This window comes from Manis javanica, chromosome 16 (genome assembly GCF_040802235.1).
Source record: "Manis javanica isolate MJ-LG chromosome 16, MJ_LKY, whole genome shotgun sequence".
NCBI classification, from domain to species: Eukaryota; Metazoa; Chordata; class Mammalia; order Pholidota; family Manidae; genus Manis; species Manis javanica.
Window position 1 is genome coordinate 54,474,864 of NC_133171.1, and position 23,992 is coordinate 54,498,855.

Genomic DNA, 23,992 nt, shown 5'->3' on the forward strand with positions numbered 1-23,992 from the left:
TTTCCAAAATTTGTAATTTTCACTTGAAAACTCAATGGTAACAAATATTGTCAGTTGTTTTCCTTGAAGTGTCAGGCTCACTTTATTCGTTTTCAAAAAAATATCTGCCAAATACTGAGTAATCAGGTCTGAATAATTCTAGTTTGCCCTTTTGAGTGATAATAGTGCCTAATGAAAAATAAAATGCAACCAGTTCAGCTCTCAATTAAGCAAGTGCATGCGTGCTTTTTCTTGAGATACCCAAGCACTGGGAATGCGGAGTGCTGTGTGTGCTTCCCTCTGTGACAAACATCCAAAACGATGTGAACTCAAAGATGAGGATTTTACAAAATTAGTATTTTTTTGCACTTTATCAAGAACATTCTTAAGTAAAGCTGGCTTTCCACTTTTCTTATTTAAACAGTGAATGAGGGCAGTGACAAATACATGATTACTGGCATAGTTTGGTGCCATTGTGAGTCCCAGCAGTTCTTAACACTGTAGCTTTGGTACCATCAGTGCAAGTGTCAACATAATATAAAGAAAAACATCTTAGAAAATAATTTTGACATTATAGACCCACTAGAACGATCTCAGGGCTCCACAGACCACACTTTGAGAAACAGTGATCTAAAATATCCTCATTTTGGAGGCAAGAATAGGATCCTCTAGCTCCTATATATTATAATTGGTAGTAAATCTAAGCAAAACACAACTCAAAAATACCCTCTTACCTTTGCCAAGACTAAAGATAAATGGTTCATTTCTATCATGACTGGAGTCAAACTTCTTTCCGTTTGACAGTTTTCCTTTGTAATGGACATAAACTTTGTCTCCAAACATTGGTGTTTCCTCACTATTTCCCTCTCTTTTGATAATCTAGAAAAAACAAACAAACATGAAAAAGGAGGTGAAACTTTTTCTAATCAGAGAATAAAAAGGTCACACATAGTCCATTCTACATCACCCAGGCAGATTTGAAAATTATCATCTGTCCTTTCCAAAGGCCTCCCTTCCAGTTCTCTCCATACATACCCTTCACCAGTAGAAAATTGACCTATACTACTCTAAATATTTAATGCTAAGTTTAATTTTATTGTTGATCACACTATTCCCTCAAAATAACTAACCAATAGATCCTGCTTCTGTGGTTTAATGCCCCATGCTTTGGCATTAAAATCTCCCAGTTTGATATGATACTGAGTGACTTCTGTTCTAGTAAAGGAAATGCCAAAAAGCTCAAAGCTGAAAAATATTTAGCTTTCCTAATACCCAATATATTCATTTTGTTCTTGCAGAGCAAGCCACCAATGCAGTTGGTCAGTTCTGGGAAAAGAAAATCAAGTTACAATGAGATACCACCTCATACCAGAATGGCTATATCTGAAACATATCTAACTTATGTCAATTATATCTCAATAAAGATGAAAAAAATCATTGTTCATTTAAAAAATTAAAGAGCTACTTCAAAAAAAAGAATAATTACTGTTCTTCCCTTTTCTAGGGAAAAAAGTTGCAAAAAATTAATCTGAAAGAAATCACACAATATTCTAAGTGCTCATGTTCATGAAGTGCATGGAGCATCTGAACCTCACGTGGAGGGGATCTACAACTCTAAGACTATAAACAAGTATTTGGGAATATGGGATGAATGGCTATCAAGGAGTCAAGACAGCTATCCATACCAGCAAATGATCCTGTGGTGTCACTTGAGGTTTCCCCAGCAAAATGAACGTATGCCTGAATCTGGACTTGTCTTAGGATACAATCTAGTCTTGAATCATTAAAAAAAATGTAAGCTCCACAACATAATTTTATCTTTCTGGGATAGTTACTGGCTTCCGAGACCTGGGTTGGTCTTAAAAATAAATATATAATAGTTCTTTAATAAGATTATGATAGGCGAGGCAATGTGCTAAATGCTTAATGTCATCCTGATAACTCTGAAATAATATTACTGTCTCAATTTTACACATGAGGAAACCTCCTTACAGAGAGGTTAAGTACATTGCCCCAGGACACAAAGTTAGCAGATTTATTTAATCTCAACCAAAAGTCCCATGGTGAAACCTGAGGCTCTAGATAGTAGTAAATATTATTTAAAGAGTTTACAATCTCAAAATGTTTTTTATAAGCCTAAAAATCTTATTAGGTTTATTTTCTAGAACAAATCCAAGCCTGAGGCTAGTTGGGGACTATGTTTTTTGTATGGGTGCTCTGAAGATGAAAAAGAAGGACTTAAATCGAGGTAGGGAGATGCTAAGGACAGCCTACAGAGTTTCCATTATCTCTAGAAACATCCTGGAGTTAGAGATGAATAATTCATATAGCTACAAGGTTGATAAGCCCTCTGAAAGAAGATATCATGATATAAATCTACAGCATAAAGCCCTTATTGTATAGTTGCTTGCAAAATTTGGCTTAGCACATTGCAAATTAGTAATAAACAGGCACAGGAAGAAGTTTTCACATAAACAAGATCAGACAAAACAAACTAAAAAATTCTCATTTACTAGTGTTGACTCAAAAAGATATTAAAACTCAGCTTAACGGTAATATTTAGAATGTATTAGATAATCTTTTTAGCCAAAAAAATTAACTCAACTATATAAAACGTGTACATATAACAGCATTGGAGAAATAATGAATTAATATGATTAAAATCATTTAACTCTCAGCTTCAGTTTATTTACTTACATGAAATATAAATATATATGTTTAAATGGAAGAATCAACAGGTGCTGATTGCCTCACAAAACTATAGTGAGATACAAATTAAAAAATATAAAAATGATTATGATTACAGAGTGAAAAAAATATAAAGTATTTTGATGAGGAAAGCCAATTCAAAAAGATATATTCTCTGATGAAACCTCAAAAAATACCTTCACTGCACATAGGAACACAATTTGTATGTAAAAACAAATTCTTTTGAACTCTGCAAGTTAGTCTTTTTTTCCTTTAAAAAAGTCTTTGAGTGTCATTAGATAGCTTTAGTATATTTAAATATTAAAATAATAACCCATTTGTATACTCTACTGATAGGAAGACACAGCCTTTTAGAGTCAGACATAACTCAGACTGGAACCCCAGATCTGCACTTACCAAGATACAGCTACTGGGCAAGTTAATTTACCTAGCTTGGCCTCAGTTCTGCCATCTATAACCTGAGATTAAAAATAAACCTCAAGTTATAAAATAAAGATGAAATGAGAATTTAGCTGTACTGGTTGGCACTTAGTAAGCCTCAAACATTATTCACCTCCACCTCCAGCCAAAAAAAAACAAATATTTTTTTATAAATAATCTTTCCAGACAGCAAATTTTCTTATATGTCATTCACCCATGTGGCCTTACCTTTAATACTCCTCTATCTTTTTTGGAGGTAATATCCTCTCCCCATTCAGCAACAGCTGCTGCTGGGTTTTCCCCATTGTTCTTGGCACCTTCATCAGTAGTCATTTTCTTTTATATTTCTCAGTAGAAACCCTGCAGAGAAGAAACATGTTTGGCTAGAAAAAAAAAATTCCTTTATGCATATTAAAATGCTCCTAACTAAGATTTACCTGATCTAAGATTTACTTAAAGCCAATAAAGTTAAACACTGAAAATGAAAACAAAAATATTTGCTATGAGCATGTACTGATGTCACAAGACATGTAAACAAAACATCATTCAGATTATCGTAATGTCTAACAGGAGAATTTTCAGAAAAAAAGAATATAGGAACTGGCAACTTTGATAGTAGCCCAGAAAATTACAACAGCATTCTAAGTACCCAAATGTCTGGCCATAAAGGCTTTCAGTCTCCTACAACTAAAACACAAAAGAAAGAAAAAAAAACACGAGGAAAGAGATATACGTAGGGCTTGTAATTGCAGTGTTAAGTACATCTCAATTTTGAAAATATCCATGTAAGGATGATCTAGAAAGCTCTCACTTAACTTTCAACCCCAGGCCTCTGTCAAACATTCAGGTCCAGTAATACTGGAGTGTCACCAGGAGCTATGTATTTGCAGACAAGATATATATACAAAGACGAGACAGATATGCATGCAAAGAAACAAGTTCACACATAAAGGTTTACTGTACATCTGTATGAAACTGCACACTGTATTTATTCATCTACTTCCTTCAGATTAGGGAATAGGGAGATGATGAATACTCTTATAGATGCTCATACACTTATTTTTTCCTCCTTTAAAAAAGAAACCTGTGGAAATAAGTACATGAAAAGATGTTCAACATCATTAGTCATGTGGGAAACGCAAATAAAAAGCTCAAGATGTGTAAGGGAGGAAGACTTTTCCCTTCTTCCCACTAGGTTCTTTGGCTGGTCTAATAATTAAATTGATATTAGACATATTAACAGGGGAAAAAAATAAATTTAATTTAAATGTGTAAGATCCCCAAAGATCTGAAGCTCCCAGACAACTGAGGCCATCCTGAGTTAAGCAGAAGGGGCAAGGGATCCGGGACTTCAAAAGGGAGGAAGACAATTCAAAGGAAGACGAGCGGAGCAACTGTTTGGTAAACAAATGTTTACCATACAGGTAAGTCTAATATAAAAAATTATCTCTGGTATTAGCTTTCTTCCTGGTACAGGTCTGATATCTAAACTCTTCTAGGCAGTTAAAGGAGAGGTAACAACAAACAAACTCTACTTGAGTCTGTTAGCCCTTGATTGCCTTTAGTTCAAAATAATCCACAGGCCAAAATGCCATATTTTGGGGTCATGTATTCTGCTCCCTCTGAGATACCACTTCACACCCATTAGGATAGCTATTATCAAAAAAGGAGCAATGACAAGCATTGGTGAGGATGTAGAGAAGTTGGGACCTTCATGCATTACTGGTAGGAAAATAAAACAGCAACCTCTGTGGAAGTTTGCCGGTTCCTCAAGACATTAAACAGAATTACAAATGACCCAGCTATTCCCCTCCTAGGTATTCCCCAAGTGAAAGTAGAGACTCCAACAGACACTTGTACAGCAATGTTCACAGCAGTACTATTCACAATAGCCAAAAGGTGGAAACAATCCATAGAAAAATATGTATTTACAGATGTATTACAAATTATTAAATATTAGTTAGCAGTAAAAAGGAAATTCTGATACATGCTACAACATGAACCTTGAAAACATGCTAAGTAAAATAAGCTAGACACAAAAGATCAAATATTACATAATTCTGTTTATATGAGGTACCTAGAATCAGCAAATTCATAGAGACAGAAAGTAGAATAGAGGTTACTGGAAATGAGGAGGAAATGGAGAGTTAAGTTACTATTATGTAACAGGTACAGAGTTTCTGTTTGGGAAGAGGAAAAAGTTCTGGAAAATAGTGGTGATAATTGCATAGCAATGCGAATGTATTTACTGTCACTGTACTGTATATTTTAAAAGGGTTAAAATAGTAAAATTTATGTTATATATATTTTATCACAATTTTTTTTTTTAAAGAAAGAAATCTGAGGCCATAGCAGACAGAAATTAACAAAATGGTTAGCCAGACTTAACTTCTCTCTCTTTAATCCTTTTATATTTCCAATGCAGTTCCAAAGTTCTGAGCCAGGCCTCCAGTAGGGATTGCTACATGGGTACTTTGGGGACCAAAGACTCTGAGATGCCCAGTCATGAAGATCGGAGAAAGAATCCTAAACGGAACTACCACTTTATAGCTATAAACTCTTTCCTCCTTTATTATATCTCTTAGATGCATACAATGCTTTGGTAAACTCACTTTTCTTCTCAGTAAAAGTAATTACTGAAGAAAGCAAAGTTAATAGACCAAATTTACACTTACATCTGTCACTCCTTACTTAGATGAATTACTGTTCTTAAATAAATAGGAGGCGAAGGGTCATACCATTCATTGTTAAGGCAACAAAAAACACTAGAAAATATCAGATCATCTAAGCATCAAAAGTTGAAAGACAGTACTAAATAATCATCTTTCTCCAAGAGGACACTGGAATGACAGAAAATTTTGTAAAGTTCTAAACTGAGCTGGGAAACAAGAAAAGGTCTATCACTGAACCGCCACACAGATGAGATCAGAAGAGAACAAAGGAGCAAATTGCCTTCTAAACACCAACCTAAGAACAGCTCTTCCCAAGGAAGTCTGAGGTCAGCAACACAAAGAGCAGGATGGGCCACAGAAATTAAGTAGACAGCCACATCTGGGGAAGAGTGGCAGCTGTTTAGATAAGTTAGGCAGGTAGTGCACAAGGTGGTTTCCATTTTTCTCTATGATGTAAGGGTTTTCTTTATTTTGGGGGTTCAGCTGTAACACCAGGATATATTGTGGTTCTTGTCTTCTTTTCTTAATTCCTACAGGGGCCTCGGTATCCTAATCCTTAATCGCTGATGACAAGTCTTTGGGGATCTCAGGGAAGGTCCTACTATTACTTCTTTTCTTTCAAAGTCTGTCCTCTGCTTCTAAAAGTCTTATTAGACAGACTTCAGACATCTTGGTTCTATCCTTCAGGTCTCTTTAAACATGTTTCTAGACCTGGGATAAACATTAAAATCACTTGGGAAGCTTTAAGAAACCACCAAGCCCCCACTCCCAGAGTTTGTATTTAATTGGCCTGTGGTGGAGCCAGGGCATCAGTATTTTTTTAAAAGCAATTTCAGCTTATTCTAATGTGCACATAGGGTTGAGAAACATCGGGCTTTTCTTTCAGATTCCATCTTTGTCTTTTTGACCTATATTTTAAAAGATTTTCTTTGATAGCATTCCTAGATCCCCATTGGTTGTTGGCTATATCCAATGTATGATTTAATTTGCCAAAGGATTTTTTTTAATAATGCTTTTGATTTCTGTATATTCTTTTTATTACCTGATTGCACATCTTTCTTGGTACATTTTATTTTATGGATGCACTTACATCTTAAATATTTAAGGATACTATGTAGAATAAAATAGGATGTCTTCTATGAATAAGTATTTGGCTAAAAGGTTTTTTATCTTTTTTTGGGGGGAAAAAATCACTGATTTTGTGTATCTCCTAGCATCTCCCAAGGGCAGTGGTAAAGGATAAAAGGCTAAGAACTGGAAATAAGAGAAAGAAAACATATTGTGTCAAAGTTAAGTAGAAGGGGAATGGATAAAGATGCAAAAGTGACAAGGGAGAAGTTTGATTCTTACACTAGGCTTATGAAGGGAAAAGGGAAATGCTTTAGGTGAAAGGGGAGTAGACAGCAAAAGCTTAATAAGAGGAGAGAACTAGAAAGGCTTAAATACACAGGTGAGTCAGGGGGAAATGAAAAAATAACAATTCAAGAGTAGGAAGGACATAGGCATAGATTTATCAATTAAACATTTATAGATTGCCTAAATTAACTGTATGGCTAAATAAAAGCATTCTAAAGTTTTTCCTGAAGAGGGTGGTTATGGGAATGTTTAAATAAATTTTGGCAAATTCATGCTATGAAAATATTAGACAGTCTTTGAAAAAGATGAGATAAATCTATACAACAGAGAATCATTTAGCTAAGAGTCTAATACCAAAAGCATCCAAACAACTGAATTGAGAGTTTTGTAAATATCCATCTACTAAAAAGGATACCACTGTATTGTTACAGATACACTGTAAATGAAATATATTGTTATAGCGTATAGTGCCCAGTGATGATGTGGTCCTCTGGTCTATAAAAAAATTAAAAGATCAGTTGATGATGTGACAATGGAATAATGTGATACAGACAAATGATGTTATCATAATAACTTGGAGCAACCAATCATGGTTCCTAGTTGGTAGTAGATTTTAGTGCGTGCACTCATTTTAGAGCACTGGATTGAAATTACACAAATATTATACATTATAGGCAAAAATATCTCTTTCATAATTGCTTTTCCTTAGTTAAGACAGCTAAACTCTGGAAATATTAATAAGGAACAGGTGAGGTTTTAGTCAATCCAGATGAACAACCTTCTAATAATGACATGAAAAGATGGAGAGAGGTCGAAGATGTACTATTAAATGGCAGAACAACATGTAATATGATCCTATTTTTAGGAGAAAAACAGTGTATATGTGTAACATATATGTTTGCTTATATATACACAATAGTTTGGAAGAATATCCACTGTTCAAACAGCCATTAAAGATTCTTCTGGAAAATGAGATTTGGAAGTAGGAGGGATAAGAAGGAATCTTCCCATCTTAAAATTTATTTTGCATCACTTAAATAGTTTAACACTAAGCATATATTACTTCCATGATTTTTTTAAAACTTAGGACAAAAAGATTAAGCACATAATGGCTCTACCCATCAGGACTTTTTATTCTTTCTGCTCAATTTAATCCAAGCATTTTGGAGGGTCTTCAGTTCAGAGGAAGAGAACTCTGGTTGAGCAAGGGGTGCTCATGAGGTATCCAGAAGGCAGTGAGAGGCAATGCCTGAGCTCAGGAAAGAAGTCTGGATGACATTTGTACATTAGGAAGTTTTAGATTCTACATGGTAATTAAGATAAAAGTATAGTTGCAATTACTACTAGGTAAGTAAAAGTGGTTCTCAAATGTTTAATGTCCAAGCCTCACATCTAATAACGAAATAATTAGAACTCTTGACAGTAGAGTTGAGCAGTTAAAAACACTCAAACCATCACTAAGAAGTCAGCAAGAGTACTGATAGATTAAAAAGACCTCATACCACTACCACTTCAAGAGCACTATTCCTCTTGTTCTTTTAATACCACACCAATGTTTAGATAAAACTATTTATTGCCCTTTTACCTCCTGAGGTAAGCATCTGAATCCTTCTCTGGTACTTTCTTGACTTGGTGTTTTGCATCTCACCTCTCACAATCTGCAGCCTACTCCATACCAAGTCATGACTTCGCTTAGCTCAAAGGTACAAGTGATAGACACCATTGTTAAAGCTGTGGTAGAGTGCTAGTAATTCTCAGTATCCTTTTTTCCACTTCTTCTTTAGTAATAAAACCTGTACTTTTTAACTGGACATGTACCTTCCCAGAATAAAGCCCCAGTTTCCTCCCTTGCACTAAGTGTGGTCATATGACTAAATATGGCCAGTTTGTTCTAAGGAAAATATATTCATAAAGGAGTGGGTAAGCCAGCTCAGGGGGGAAGAATACTATAAGAAAACATTTCAGTTGAAAGCTGAAAGATAAGGAGCCATTCACCTATTGATTCAACAAATATCTACTGAGCACCTACTATGTGCCAGGCACTGTTCTAGGCAATAGAGATGCAGCAATAAACAACAGAAAACAATTTCTACCTCACAGAACGTACATTCTGGAAAGGGTAAAGACAGTAGGCACAAAGACAGTAGGCAGTGTTCATGTTTTTGGCAGATTCAATTTCTACCTGTGCCACAGTGGTAGATTACTTGGGTTGGTTCATTAGGGCCCAATAATTTGATTCCCAGTCTGCTGGTGATTTCCAAGAAGGTAATATATAATAAAGGTCTGTAAACACTGTATGGGCAGGGAATGTGTCCTAATCATTTTTGTATCCCCACCGCTTAGTGTAAGGGAATGGCATATAAACATTGCAATGAACTGTGATATTCAAAAGCAGTCAACATAAAGATGATAAAATATCAGACACTAAAAGGAATGAATCAGTGCTGAAATATTACCAGCTGACTATATTCCTTCTCTAAATCTACTTTGAAAAATCTAATCTGGGCAATTATACTATACCTGAGTATCCAACTATAGAAGTAAAAATGATACTCTCTTCTAATCAGGAGGGGTGGTAATTAAGAAAACCCTAGTATAACAGGTCTCGGAAGTGCATTGTGAGCATATGTCCATGTACACATAAATATAGCAGTTTTATCTTACTAATTACATCAGTTTGACTTAAAAATGGCAGTCAGGAACAGAGGACCCCACCTAGTTGTCAATCTCTAAGTTTACATTAAATAGCAAACAGAGAGAGATGGTTCAGAGAACTGGAATGCAGAGTAAAAAACCTTAAGATAAAAAGTTTTGTAAAGGGCTGATATCCAAAATATATAAAGAGCTCACGCACCTCAACAAACAAAAAGCAAATAACCCAATTAAAAAATGGGCAGAGGAGCTGAATAGACAGTTCACCAAAGAAGAAATTCAGATGGCCAACAGACACATGAAAAGATGCTCCACATCGCTAGTCATCAGAGAAATGCAAATTAAAACCACAATGAGATATCACCTCATACCAGTAATGATCGCCACCATCCAAAAGACAAACAACAACAAATGTTGGCGAGGTTGTGGAGGGAGGGGAACCCTCCTACACTGCTGGTGGGAATGTAAATTAGTTCAACCATTGTGGAAAGCAGTATGGAGGTTCCTCAAAAAGCCCAAAATAGAAATACCATTTGACCCAGGAATTCCACTTCTAGGAATTTACCCTAAGAATGCAGCAGCCCAGTTTGAAAAAGACAGATGCACCCCTATGTTTATTGCAGCACTATTCACAATAGCCAAGAAATGGAAGCAACTTAAGTGTCCATCAGTAGATGAATGGATAAAGAAGTTGTGGTACATATACACAATGGATTATTATTCAGCCATAAGAAGAAAACACATTCTACCCTTTGCAACAACATGGATGGAGCTAGACGGTATTATGCTCAGTGAAAAAGCCAGGCAGAGAAAGACAAGTACCAAATGATTTCACTCATATGTGGAATATAAGAACAAAGAAAAAACTGAAGGAACAAAATAGCAGCAGAATCACAGAACCCAAGAATGGACTAACAGTTACCAATGGGAAAGGGACTGGGGAGGATGGGTGGCAAGTGAGGGACAAAGGGGGGGAAAAAGAAAGGGGGCATTACGATTAGCATGTGTAATGTGGGAGGAGGCACGGGGAGGGCTGTGCAACACAGAAAAGACAAGTAGTGATTCTACAGCATCTTACTACACTGATGGACAGTGACTGTAATGGGGCTTGTCGGGGGGGCTTGGTGAAGGGGGGAGTCTAGTAAACATAATGTTCCTCATGTAATTGTAGATTAATAACAACAACAAAAAAAAACACACTCTGCAGTGGCATTTACGAACACCATATGAACAGCAGTCTCTCACCAAGCAGATGGGTTGCTTCTCTGTGTGCCTATTAAACTCCTAACTAGTCCTAGCACCACCTACAGATCTTTTCTCTTAAAAAGCATATGATTTCATAAGAAAACAACATATATATATATGTGTGTGTGTGTGTGTGTGTGTGCAAAGAAATTGACAGAACAGGGGCAGAAAACAGTAAAAAGCTCTGCTTGAATGACTTGTTCCCACCCCCACCCCCACCCCCCTGCAAAATCACTTTCCATCAAAGTGGGTTCTGTGGTTCAGTCTGCATTAGCTGGTTTGTTGCCCTCATTCTATTCAACTGCCATTCATTCCATTATCAATGGCATTTAAATAAACTAGCTGGACTCTCAAATTTCATCTGAAGGTTCTGAGGAAAGTCCTAAGCTAGGATGTGAAGGAGGCCTTTTAATAAAGAGTGAGAAGGCAGAGCAGAAGCTGAAGGAAACTGACTGGAGAGAGACAGGAAAATTCAAGGAGGTGAATGTTAAATCTGAGACGGGCTCATTCTAACCATAATTTTATATCCCAACTCCTCGCCCTCCATACATTCTTCCTGGAAAGTTAAGTAACTCTGGTTTTTACCTACAGAGCTAAGAGTTGCCTCTTGAATTAAAAAATTATTCTACTTGCCAAAATTTAATTTAAAAATTTAAACTATAATGTAATAATAGTTAAATATTACAGGAAACTTAGCAAATAAAGAAAGGAAAAAAGAATTCATCATATTCTCAATATTATAATTTAAGAGTACTTTTCAAAAACTGGCTTTATTTTTCAGAGCAGACTTAGGTTCACAACAAAATTGAGTAAAACAGCCAAAACAACCTTGAAAAAGAACAAAGTTGGGAAGACTCCCACTTTACAGTTCCAAAACTTAACTACAAAGCAACAGTAATCAAGACTATGTTACTAAGATAGGGGCAGACACATAGATCCATTAAATAAAATGGAGAGCTGAGAAATAAATTCTTACATTCATGATCAACAGATATTCAAAAAGGGGGCCAAGACAATTTTATGGGGAAAAGAATAGCCTCTTCAACAAATGGTGCTGGGACAACTGGGTCAATACACGCAAAAGATTACAAAGTTGGACACCCTACCTCACATCACATACAAAAAGTAACTTAAAGTGGATCACAGACCTCAATGTAAGAGCTAAAACTATCAAACTCTTAATAGAAAACATAGGGGTAAATCTGTTGACCTTGGGCCAGGCAATGGTTTCTTATGTGAAACTGAAGTCACAACCAACAAAGAAAAAAACAGATAAATTAGAGCTCATGAAAATTAAAAAATACTGTGTTTCAAAGGACACCATCAAGAAAGTGAAAAAGTCATAACACAGAACAGGAGATACTTTTGCAGATCACATATCTGTTAATGGGATTGTATCTGGAATGTATTAAGAAATCCTGCAACAACTCAATAATAAAAAGAGAAGCCAATTGAAAAATTTATCCAAAGAAGATAAACGGCCAATAAACACATGAAAGGATGTTAAGCACCATTGGGCATTAGGGAAATGCAAATCAAAGGCACAGTAAGATACCACTCCATACACACTAGGATGGCTATTAGCAGAAAGACAGATATAATAACAAGTATTGACAAAGATACAGAGAAAGTGGAACCCTATTGTACTGCTAGTGGAATGTAAAATGGTGCAGGTGCTTTTGAAAATAGTCTGGCAGCTCTTCTAAAAATTAAACAGTTATCATTTAATCAGCAATTCCAAGAAAAATGAAAATGCATGTCTATACAAAAACCTGTTTGTGAATGTTCATAACAGCATTATTCGTAACAGTCAAAGCATAGAAACAACTCAAACACCCATAAACTAATGATTAGATAAATAAAATGTGGTAGAGTTATACAACAGAATATTACTCAGCAATTAAAAGCAATGAAGTGCTAACAACATGCTACAACATGGATGAACCTTGAAAATATTATGCTAAATGAAAGCCAGACACAAAATTCCATATATTAGATGATTCCATTTATATGAAATGTCCATAATAAGCAAATGCACAGAGACAGAAAGCAGACGGGTGGTTGCCTAGGGTAAAGGGAAAAGTAGCAAGAGACTGCTGAAGGTGGGAAATTCCTTTTTTGGAGTGATAAAATGTTCTAAAGTGAGATGATGGTAGCAGTTGTACAACTCTATGAATACAACTCTAGAAACAACTGACTTGTATACTTTCAAGAGATTAATGTTATGCTATGTGAATTTTATGTCAATAAAGCTATTGTGAAAATTATTCTATTGAATGGACAATAATTCATAGTATACATTGTTTCTAATGTATCTCCATAACAGTGCTATTTTGTACCTAGGCTTTTATCATATAATTAAGAGTATGGATTCCTGAAACAGTCTACTTCAGTGGGAATCTTAACTTGACAACATAGCAGCTGTACGGTCTTTGGGCAAGTCACTTAATTTCTTTCTGCCTCAATTTCCCCATCTATGACATGAAATTAACAATATTTAGAACTCTGGGGATTCTGAGGGTTAAATTAAGTAATCATGTAAAAAGCTTTGCATGGTGCCTGACACATAGCAAACTTCCAACATTAGTAGTAGAGGTAGCTGTTATAACTGTCATTCCGGTTTGTATTATTTTCTTAAGATGATTTCCGTAAGTGGTATCACTGGGTCAAAAACCATGACTATTCATGTGTCTGAATACATTATGTCAAACTACATTTCAAAAGGGGTGCACTAATTTTTGGTGCCAGTAGTAAACATTATCCTATGATTTCTTTACACCATGAATACCTACTGAACGTGAAATTTGCAAAAACCCTATACTGGAAACTGAAATGAGTAAGGCCAAGGGTTTTGTGAGAGAGAGGTAAGGCAAAGAAACATTTTAATTCAAGATAACTGTGACTAAGTATGAGAGCTACAAAGTATTTACAAGGGTAGGAAAAAAATGGCAGCTTATAAAGGTTTATTAAGTAGGGGAAATATGGCAGTGTTTAAGATGGTTCTTGAAGGATGAGCATAATTTCAACTGGCCAGGGGGGCAAGAGTAAAATCAAGGCTGGTAAAGGAACACAGCACATTCCAAGACTATGTGGCTTGAGTACAAAGTGGCTAGGGGAGGGAATGGTGAGACAAGGCACAGGGTGCTCCAGGAATACAAAGACCCTCTAAAAGGACCTTCTAAAACAGAGCCAATGACTGTGCGAGATGAGAAGGACGGTTTCTCACAGGGCAAAGAGCACACAGAGAGACACGAAGACATGAATCATCATGACGCATCCAGGGAACTGCATGTAATCCAATTTGGCTAAAGGGAAGGATACGTGTGGGAAGGCAGACAACGCTAAATAAATAGGCAGAAGCCTGACTGTAAAGGACCTTGTGTGCCAGAATAAATCATTTGAACTTTATTTCAAAGGAAATAGAGAACTTAAAGCATTTTTTAAGAAAAGTGATAATCAGACTGGCGTTAAAAAATTACTCTGGCAACATCCCATGGCTTCCCGTCTCACAGAATAAAAAACAAAGTCCTTCTTATGCTTAAAACCCTACATGCTGATCAGTGGCTCTCTCTGAAATTATTTCCTATTGCTGTTCCTCTTGCTCTGCTTCGCTATGCTGGCCTTCTGGCTGTATTCTCCAGTGCACCTCTCCTCAAGGCTTTTGCACATGCTGTTCCCTCTGCCTGGAACCCTTCCCCCACATAGTCACATTAGTTACTCCCTCACTTCCTTCAGATCTCTGTTCAAATACTTTATCAGAGAGGACTTCCCTATTGCCCCATATAAAAGAACAACAAACACCAGCAATTGGCTGTCCCATTTCTCCCCTTTCACTTACCACCTGGGACATATATTTATGTATACATGAGAATGTAAGTTCCATGAAGAATCCTCTCAATAACTCTATGATACAGGAAATGTTACAGCCATTTCCAAATAGTAAAATAAAGGGGCTTGAGATTGCTAGTGAACTAGAATGACTCCTAAGCCTGCACTCTAACCATTTCATATACTGACTCCCTAGTAGTGTCACAAGTTCGTACTTTTAGTCTAGATCATTTCCTGTACATAGGCTCCATCCTGACAAGCACTGATTAATTCCACTCTAAATTCAAACTCTTTCTAAAAAGATATGGATTCTTACCATATTATTAGCCCAGTTTCAAAAGCCAGGGAATACTTTTTATACGATCAATTAAACTATACAAGATATCTGGACTTCTGTCTCTCCAACAGCAAGCTGTATTTTTTCTTGTTTAAGACCCATAGATATGAAAACAAGATGAAAAGATTTTATGAAACTAAAAGGAACATAGCATATAATACCAAAATTACTTTTCCAAGAACTTTTTTCAAGTATACTATTCAAGTTCAAAATATAATTCACTGAGACACACATCTCACCACCATGGAGTTCGACCTGGTGGCAGCCATAGACTCCACTTCAAGAAGCCGCAGGAGGCAGGCCAGGTGGGAGACCCCAAACACAGTACCCCCAAAGTTCCAGGCCAGTCAGAAGCAAGAACAGCTAATAACTGAAAGCATGACCACAGCCGTGGCTGCTCCTCAGACTCCAGCAGCAGCAGCTCCAGGGACTCGGGCAAGGAGGCAATGCACAGAAGCACACTGGGTAAGGTCAATAAGGAAGAGAAGGGGAAGAAGAAAGGGGCAGTCCACTGATGGGCCTGGGCGGGGCTCATCAGACCTTCTCTGGGGTTGGGGGGAGGGATAAAATTCACTCCATATTTCAAATAACCATCAAAATTTTCTGAGGTATCACTACCAAAGGAGGAACATGGACTCTACCTGGAAAACTTCCCACAAATGTAGTATCATATGTAGAGTACAAGAATGAAAATGAGACCTCAGTAACATTTCTCCTGATTCTTTTCTTACTCCTCAGATTAATTTCCTTTCCTGATTCTTTCACCCCATCCCCCATTATCAAGAGTACCCCTTTTCAACATGTAGTTCTTAATCAACAGCTTTTCCCAGTCAACTTGATACCAGAAGTAACAGAAATTACTTATCTATCCTTAACTTCAACTACTTCTATTACAGTCAAATCTAGTTATAAATTCTTCCTCTTCCACTCACCAGTTTCTGATCTCTCTTGAATCACCTGACTACAGATACTTCAGGACTCTTTACATCCTTACATTTTAAAAGAAAATAAGCTTTTTCCAAAATTAGCCCTTTCTCTATTTACTTCATTATCTGTATTATTTGGCTATTCTCCTAAGTTTACAATTTTAATATAGTTTTTCTTCATTTAATCAACAGGACTTGCCAATTGTTTACTGTTCCCTACTCTCTTATTTTCCAGTTCCATAGCTATCACCATATTCTGTGTTTTCATGATTGCCTTCCTGAATTACCACAGTTCTCCAGCTGACCTTCCTACTTCCAGCCTACTAACTCACTTCCATTCATTCTATACATAAATGTCAGTAAAGCCTCTTTCATACAATACACCACTACACAATTCAAGGACTTAGCTCCCCAGCACAACAAATCCAAAATTCTCAAACCAGCATTCAGGACCTTCTACCCCTTCAGACTGTTACAACTAAATATTTATCTTAAACAATCTAAGACAAACCCTAGAAAACCAACATCTTGATCTTCCATATCTGAATCAGAGCAATACACACTACAGATCAATAGAGAACACCTTCCACGTGACTTCAATTACTTACATCAGGCAATGCAAATATATTACTTAATCTATTATCTTCTGAACATCTCAAATTGCTATGAGCAGGATTCATTTTCAGAAGTTGCCCCTTCTAATCCACAAAATGAATATAGATACCAGAAAACAACACCTCAAATCATTTGTGAGAGTACAAAGAGGTAACATATTTTTAAGGGTGAATTTGCCAGTATCAATAAAAATTTAAGTGAAAATATCCTTTAGCCCAGTAATATCACTTCCAGGAAATCACCGATAGATATTCTCATAGAAGCAAACAAAATTATATGCAGAAGGATATTAAACACAACATTGTGGTAATGGTTTTAAAAATAGGAAACATTTGAAATTTTCTTACTGGACTGTTGTTATACATCTGCACAATGGAATATTATGCAGTGATTAAAAATAAAGAGGCAGCTGTATATTAATTGATATGGAAACATGTTTAAAGAATGGGAAAAAAAGCAAATTCTAAAACAACACACATTATATTCTGTTTGTATAAGGAAAATGAATATACACTTGTAAACACAAGAAAATATCTAGAAAAAATATATACCAAACCATATTTGGTAGCTAATTCTGGAGAATGGGATTCAGGGGAAGAAACAAGGATTTTCACTTTTTGGAGTGTGTGTGTATACACATACATACCTAACTTAAAAAAATAGTTTATTAAATTTTCATTTAAGAAAGAAGGAGGAGCACAGCAAAGACTCTTAACTTTGGGTGAATATAATTGATTCTGATTATCCACAGTACAGGAAATAGGAGTTACTCAAAATACTTAATGAGAAACATCCATTCATTCAACATTTATGGAACACTTACTATGTGTCAGGCATTACACCTGATGATACTGACATAATGGTGAACAAGAATGACCTAACCCATGCTCCCAAAGAGCATACAAAATGGGTTTTTGGTTTCCCTTTTTACAGTTTCCCCTGTAAGAATCACTCTAACTTACAGGTCTGTATTCTCATTATGCCTATTAAACCTATGGGCTTCCTAGAAAGCAGATACAAACTAACAATAATTCTATCAAACAAAAACAACGACTTAAAAATTAACTCCTATTCCTACATAACTTTAAAAGTTATTAGAAGCACGATTAATGGAAAGAACAGTTCAACAAGCACCCTTTCAAATAAATAAATAAGAAATAACCTAGATGTTAAATGAAGTTTAAGGATAATTAAGAACATTCAGAGGGAAAAATGTTGTAGAAAAAATTTTTTTCACTAATTTATGTATGTTTACTTTGTTTTTCTACAATGAACACGTATTATATAATAAGTAAAGCTGCTCTTGAAAAGAACACTCTATTGCAACAACAAATTAGCTACTGCATAAAATTCATCTCCTGATCCCATTATACCAGCCCCTTTATTGTCTGGCCTTATTGAGACTCCTTGTTTTGTCATCCTGAACCCATTTCCCCTGCTGCTAGAACAGCATTCTGGGATTTCTTACAGGGGAACCACTGCTCCTCACCTCCTGGGGTGGACCCAATTCCCCAGTCTTTGCCAGTCAGCGCTTTCTACCCCCTTGGCCACCACAACAGTTTCATGGCGAAGACATGACCCTAACAGATCCAAACCAAAACCAATCCTGAAAAGAGGGTAATTTAAGTGAGGCTATCAAAATGATTATAATATACTGACATTTATTGTAATACAGCTAAAATTTCTAAAAAGAACTTTGTAATAGAATTTTCATTTACTATGGCAGTGAAATAGGCATTAATTACCTTTTGTTGAAATACACAACAAAAAATGAACAGCAACAAAAATACATTAGAAAATTCCCATTTCTAACAAACTGTTAAAATGTCATGCTTGACTCGAAGAGTAAGAAGAATGTTGAATCATATCCTGTTAAAACAACTAAGTATAGAAACAGTAAGAAAATAAAGCTATCAGGCATATATGTTAATCACATCTCCCCTGAGAAATATTTTAAGTAAGGTCAAAGATAAAGACTAGTATGAGTAGAATAGTATGAGGCACCTAAAATGCCAGCATACTTTAAAAACACTTGAGATACATTTATTTTAAATTGTGGTCAAAAAATCATTTTATTTTCAACACTAAGTAATCTATAGAGTATATTAATAAATTACAGGGGAAAAAAGTTCAATTTAATATGAGAAAGTAAAACTTAACCATCAGGTTTCCTAAGAGTAAAATGGGCTATCTTGTAAAACAGGGACCTCTCCTTCTCTGGAACTCAACTAAAACCAAAACTCTAATTCTCTGAAAATAAAACATCTTTGAAGAATTCAACAGATGTGCCAGCTGTTTAATTTCTTGAAAGTGTATAGCTGAACACATAAATAATCCGCTGCTTTTTTTCCTAGAATTGCACAATGTTCCTGGCCTACAAAGCACACATTGTATCTATTATCATAATTAAGCATTTGACAGCACTGTTATAAGAATTTATAATATTCATCTGCAACTAAATGCAAATATAAATTTTTCTGTCTTCAAATGGCCATGGATTTCAGTAGTTAAGTATCATATACATTTTTTCCACAAAGTCTAAATACAATACATTTCCTGAACTTTCAGCTTTCAGTTTCCTGTTCGTCAATGGCTACAACTCCAGAGGCAATACATAAACACACCCAAGCCATGGTATTTCCACTTTTGACAACAGTGGACATTAACTTAATATGACCAAATATAACTATGATACATAGAACTGGTATACAGCAGCTAACATAGCAATAGCAGGAATTTAATAATTTACAAAAATGGAAATACAAATTTATTAGATATGAATGAAAGTGAAAAAAAACAATTATCTCTTTCTCAACATATAAGAATTGCAGGGCTTACATACACCTAAGGAATCCAAATAAAAAATAAGTCGCAGATCATAAGAGAAAAAAATCTTTCTCCCTTCAGAAAAATGAAGACAGGAAAAAGAAACCAAATCATGGGAAATATAAATAAGTGATCTGAACAAAGCACTGACGACATGAAAAACTTTTTCTTGTATAGACATGTGTGGATTATACAATGCAACTTCAGTGTTTGAAAATGATAAAGAAAAATTAGTATTTTAGTAAAATGAATCTAGTCCAGAAGCCTACCATTTTTTTTTAAAGGACTATGCCGATATGAGCAGAGGTCTGGGATATCTCTGTGGAACCCATGCCATTCTTTCTTTCATCATGGGAAATAACACAGAACATGATTACCAGTTGCAAAATGATTTCATGATGAAACTGTGCTTAAAGTGACTAAAAAGTATTCATACACCATGAAAATTTTCAAAATACAGGGAGGGCATCTTGCCAAACAATATATTTCAAAGGAAGAAAAATGGTTTGATACCATGATTAGGAACTGACATTATACATGAGAAATAATTACCTGCTCTGTAAAAAGGGAAGGGAATATTTACTGACCAAGTAGAGTGACCAGACACTAAGGTTAAGGCTTTGTGGGTATTGTATCATACCACATCTAGGTAGGAAAACAGTTTAGAATAAAACAATGTATAAATAAGTTCCTCACCATTGTATGTGGCACATATTAAAATGTTAAGAGACTTACGCTGATGGACAGTGACTGTAATGGGGTATGTGGTGGGGACTTGATAACAGGGGGAATCTAGTAACCACAATGTTGCTCATGTGATTGGATATTAATGATACCATAATAAAAAATAATAAAAAGAAAAGAAAAGAAAAGAAAATGTTAAGAGACTGAGGAAGATGTATACATAGAGACTACTGCGAGAAATATAGGGTTGAGGACTGTGAGATGAAAAGTCCAACAGTTCCCAACTTTTAATATTAATCTTACCATCCCATCAACCACTCTATAAAAGAACCTGAGTTCTACCATGATAGAAACAAAAAGTCCACTTGCTTTGAGAATGTTATATATGTTTACAACACCATTATATTTATAACTCTAAAAATGAAAGAAAGAAATCCTTTTATTCTTAAAGCAAATTTTGGAGTGTTGCTTTTAAATATTACTTGAAGAACAGCAATACTCATCCAAGAAATGAAATCATGGCTTCTCATTAAGAAGGGTGAAATATCACATTATTCCTGGTAGTACAATTTTTTTTATCTTGGTATTTAATAGCTATAGTTGATAGTACAACTGTAATTCCACCCTCATAGTTAAGAATCACATTAGGATAACAGTAATAACACTGCCCTACTTTAGCTTGAAAATGTACAGGCCTGCTCATTAGTATTAGCTCTGGATCTTAAGCATGTGACTTAATTTTGTCTGAACCTCAACATCCTCATCTGTAAAACAAGATGGCTGGACTAAGGATATTTCTCTTCCTTCCTCTCTCCCTCTTCTGGCCCTTTCCACTTTATAGCTTTGGTGATTTAGGATCTCGACTGGGTTTTTGAGAACAGAGAGGAAAACAGTAGCAGAAACCCAACAACTTTGGAGAAAAAGAACAAGGATTATGTAAATAACTAGAATACAGAGAGAAAAAGAGAAAGCCAAAAACACATGCATACAAAAAGAAATGGATAAGTTAAAGAGGCACAATGGTTCAGAATAAAAAATCATGAGCTCCAGTATCAAAATTACCTTGAATAGAGGTTTTAGTTACACTGAAATCAGGATAGTGAGCAATGCTAGAGCTACAGACTTAAAAGTGTTATCTATAACATACAAGAATGCTTCACAAATAACCCAAGAAATCCTCCCAAGATCCCTCAGTACTGGAAAGTACTGGCTTACCATTCATAATTCTGCCTCATGTAATCACCCACTATTTTCCAATAGGTTATTCCCTCCAGCCCATTTGGCTTCATCATTTCAAATAAACTTAGGATATCTCCCCTTCATTATCACTCAATGTCCTATCTAAAATGCATTCTCCCATCTCTCAACTTACAGTAATAATTTATCATGTTCTAATCATGTCTGAGCACCCTCTAAATGCTTGACATGTATTAACTCATTTAATTCTCCCAACAATCCTAGGAAGGAGGTTAAGTAACCTCTTACACAATAGCAGACCTGGGGTTCCAATATGGGCAGTCTAGCTCCAGGAAGCCTGTCCTCTTAACTTGCTAACTAGTCCTTCAAAGCTCAGGTCAAGTTCTGCCATCTTCCTAAAGGTGTCATCTGCTTAGCAATTCTACTGCCTCTTGAGTCCTTTAGTAAACCACTCATTTGCCACTTACCACTGGACCTAGGTGGTTACTTTTCTTTCATGCATGTGTTCTATCTTTTCTAACAGGATTTTGTCTTATTTATTGTGACACCTCTACTGAGAACCTAACAGAACTTAATATCAGGAACACAAAAGTGCTTATTAATGAAACCAAAGTGGTATTTAACATTTATTGAAAACACATACCAGGCTCTGGGCTAAGTGCTTTACACACATTGTCTCATTTTAATTCTCACAATAACCCTGAGGTGAGTATTAATTAATATTACCCCTCTCCAATATTGTAGGTGAGGAAACTGGCTTAGAGAAGGTAAATATCATTCTTGTCCAATATAACAAAGTAGTAGTAGTAGTCCTACTCAAGTCTTACTTAAGAGTCTATACCTTACTCTGCTAATCTCCAGCATACCACAAAACACCTTGAAGAAAGACTCAGTCCTAACAATTCAGCTCAACCAGCACTTACTCTGTAGCACTACACTGAACACTAAGGATCCAAAATTAAGGGTGTAGATACTGCCCTCAAAAAATTCAGATTCAGAGCCAAACTTTAGTATTAACGGCAGAGTCACCATCATCAAGACTAAAGAAATATTTTAACTTACATTTTAAATCAAAATACCAAAATAATCCTTAGAAACCCTCTTCTACACCATTCCTTCTCCCTTCAGGCTTGCCCACTCCCTCTGCCCTATGACTCATCTCTCTAGTTTCTATATTAAGATTAGAAGGGTACCATTAATCAACTATTAGGCTATTAGGACTAAATTTAATTCTGTGATAGCTCAGACTCAAGGGTCTATTTGATGAATCCCATGCCTGTAATAAAACATAAAAAAAGCAGTAGCAAGGACAAAAAGAGGGGCATGAAAGTCACACTGTAAAGCATAGATGATAAGAAAAAGCAAGAAAAGCAGGAAAACAGACACAAACAGAAGGCGAAAGAGACCAGAATAAATTCAGTGGAAAGACATGGATAAATGAAGACACTAAAATTTAACTCATTTTATGAATGCTGACTGTTATTATTTATTTTCCTAATCTCTACATAAGACTAAAAAAATACATATATGAAATATCCACTGAAAAACCTTTAAACAGGAACAGTATATAAATTAAGAGTGTTTTTCTGAGAAACCACTCCTTTTAGAATTTTAGAGCTGCAAAGAGACTTTAAAACACTATCTAATCCAATTCATTTTACAACTGAAATAAGACTCAGGAAAGTTAACTAATTTTAACTTGCCCAAGATCATGTAGCTACTTAGTAGCATCCCTCCTGAATCTCATCCCAATGTCTTGTCCTACTTTTTAAGAAGCAGGCTTCCTTGGAATCGAGTATTTTTCTCCTCTATTTTCCATTCTCAATAACCATTAAATTAATTTCTGCATAAGCATCTCAGAATCTCCACATTATTCCTAGTTGCCATAAAAGAAAATAATCAAATATTCTGGATTATCTAAAACAATATAGAATCTCATTCTCTTATTACCAAAGTCAGTAATCTTAAATTGGGTCTTGGTTCCTTTCTACCAGAAGGAAATTCAAACATTTCCCAGAAGAGTAGAAAGAAGAAAGATCTCCATAAACAGACTAAAAGCCAACCAAGTTAATAAACTACAAATTCATCTGGAAAGAAATCAGTCCCAAGACCCCTGAAGGCTGTATGACAGATAGTGAGACATGCAATGGGTATCACTTATTTCCCCCTTTCTGTTTTATATATTCTCAAGTATCCTCAGGCGCCTATATTTCTAACAAGCGTCAATTCCAGGAGCCTGTAAATAAAGGAAAAGTAATGAAATATATTACCACGTCACTTTCAGCAAAGATGACTTTTTGATGGGAACTGTCTTGGCCAGGAAATATGGAACAAGGGATAGAAGACTTTTAAGGTAAACCCAGAGACCTGTACTTTTAGCCATAAAAACATCAGGAAGTCCTTAAAATGTGTTACATACACTCAGTATTTCCTCTACTGCAAAGTATTTGCAGATATTCTGGGCTGGAAGGAACTCATCCTGGGCTATTCCTATGGTCTAAGAAAGTCTTCCGTTTACACACCCCTTGATAAACTGGGTCCTGCCA

The 23,992-nt window shown here is 35.7% G+C and overlaps 1 protein-coding gene across 6 annotated transcripts in view; it reads right to left on the reverse strand.

The window, feature by feature from the left end:
- Positions 1-23,992, reverse strand: part of LOC140846898 (peptidyl-prolyl cis-trans isomerase FKBP5-like) — an 89,495-nt gene that overhangs the window by 58,681 nt on the left and 6,822 nt on the right. For all 6 annotated transcript variants that reach the window (XM_073225096.1, XM_073225097.1, XM_073225095.1 and 3 more), the window contains 2 exons: positions 3,337-3,468; positions 714-858 (listed from right to left, as the gene is read on the reverse strand). In XM_073225096.1, the coding sequence (XP_073081197.1) occupies positions 714-858; positions 3,337-3,441 (250 nt within the window). In that variant the 5' untranslated portion in view covers positions 3,442-3,468. The remainder of the gene's footprint in view (positions 1-713; positions 859-3,336; positions 3,469-23,992) is intronic.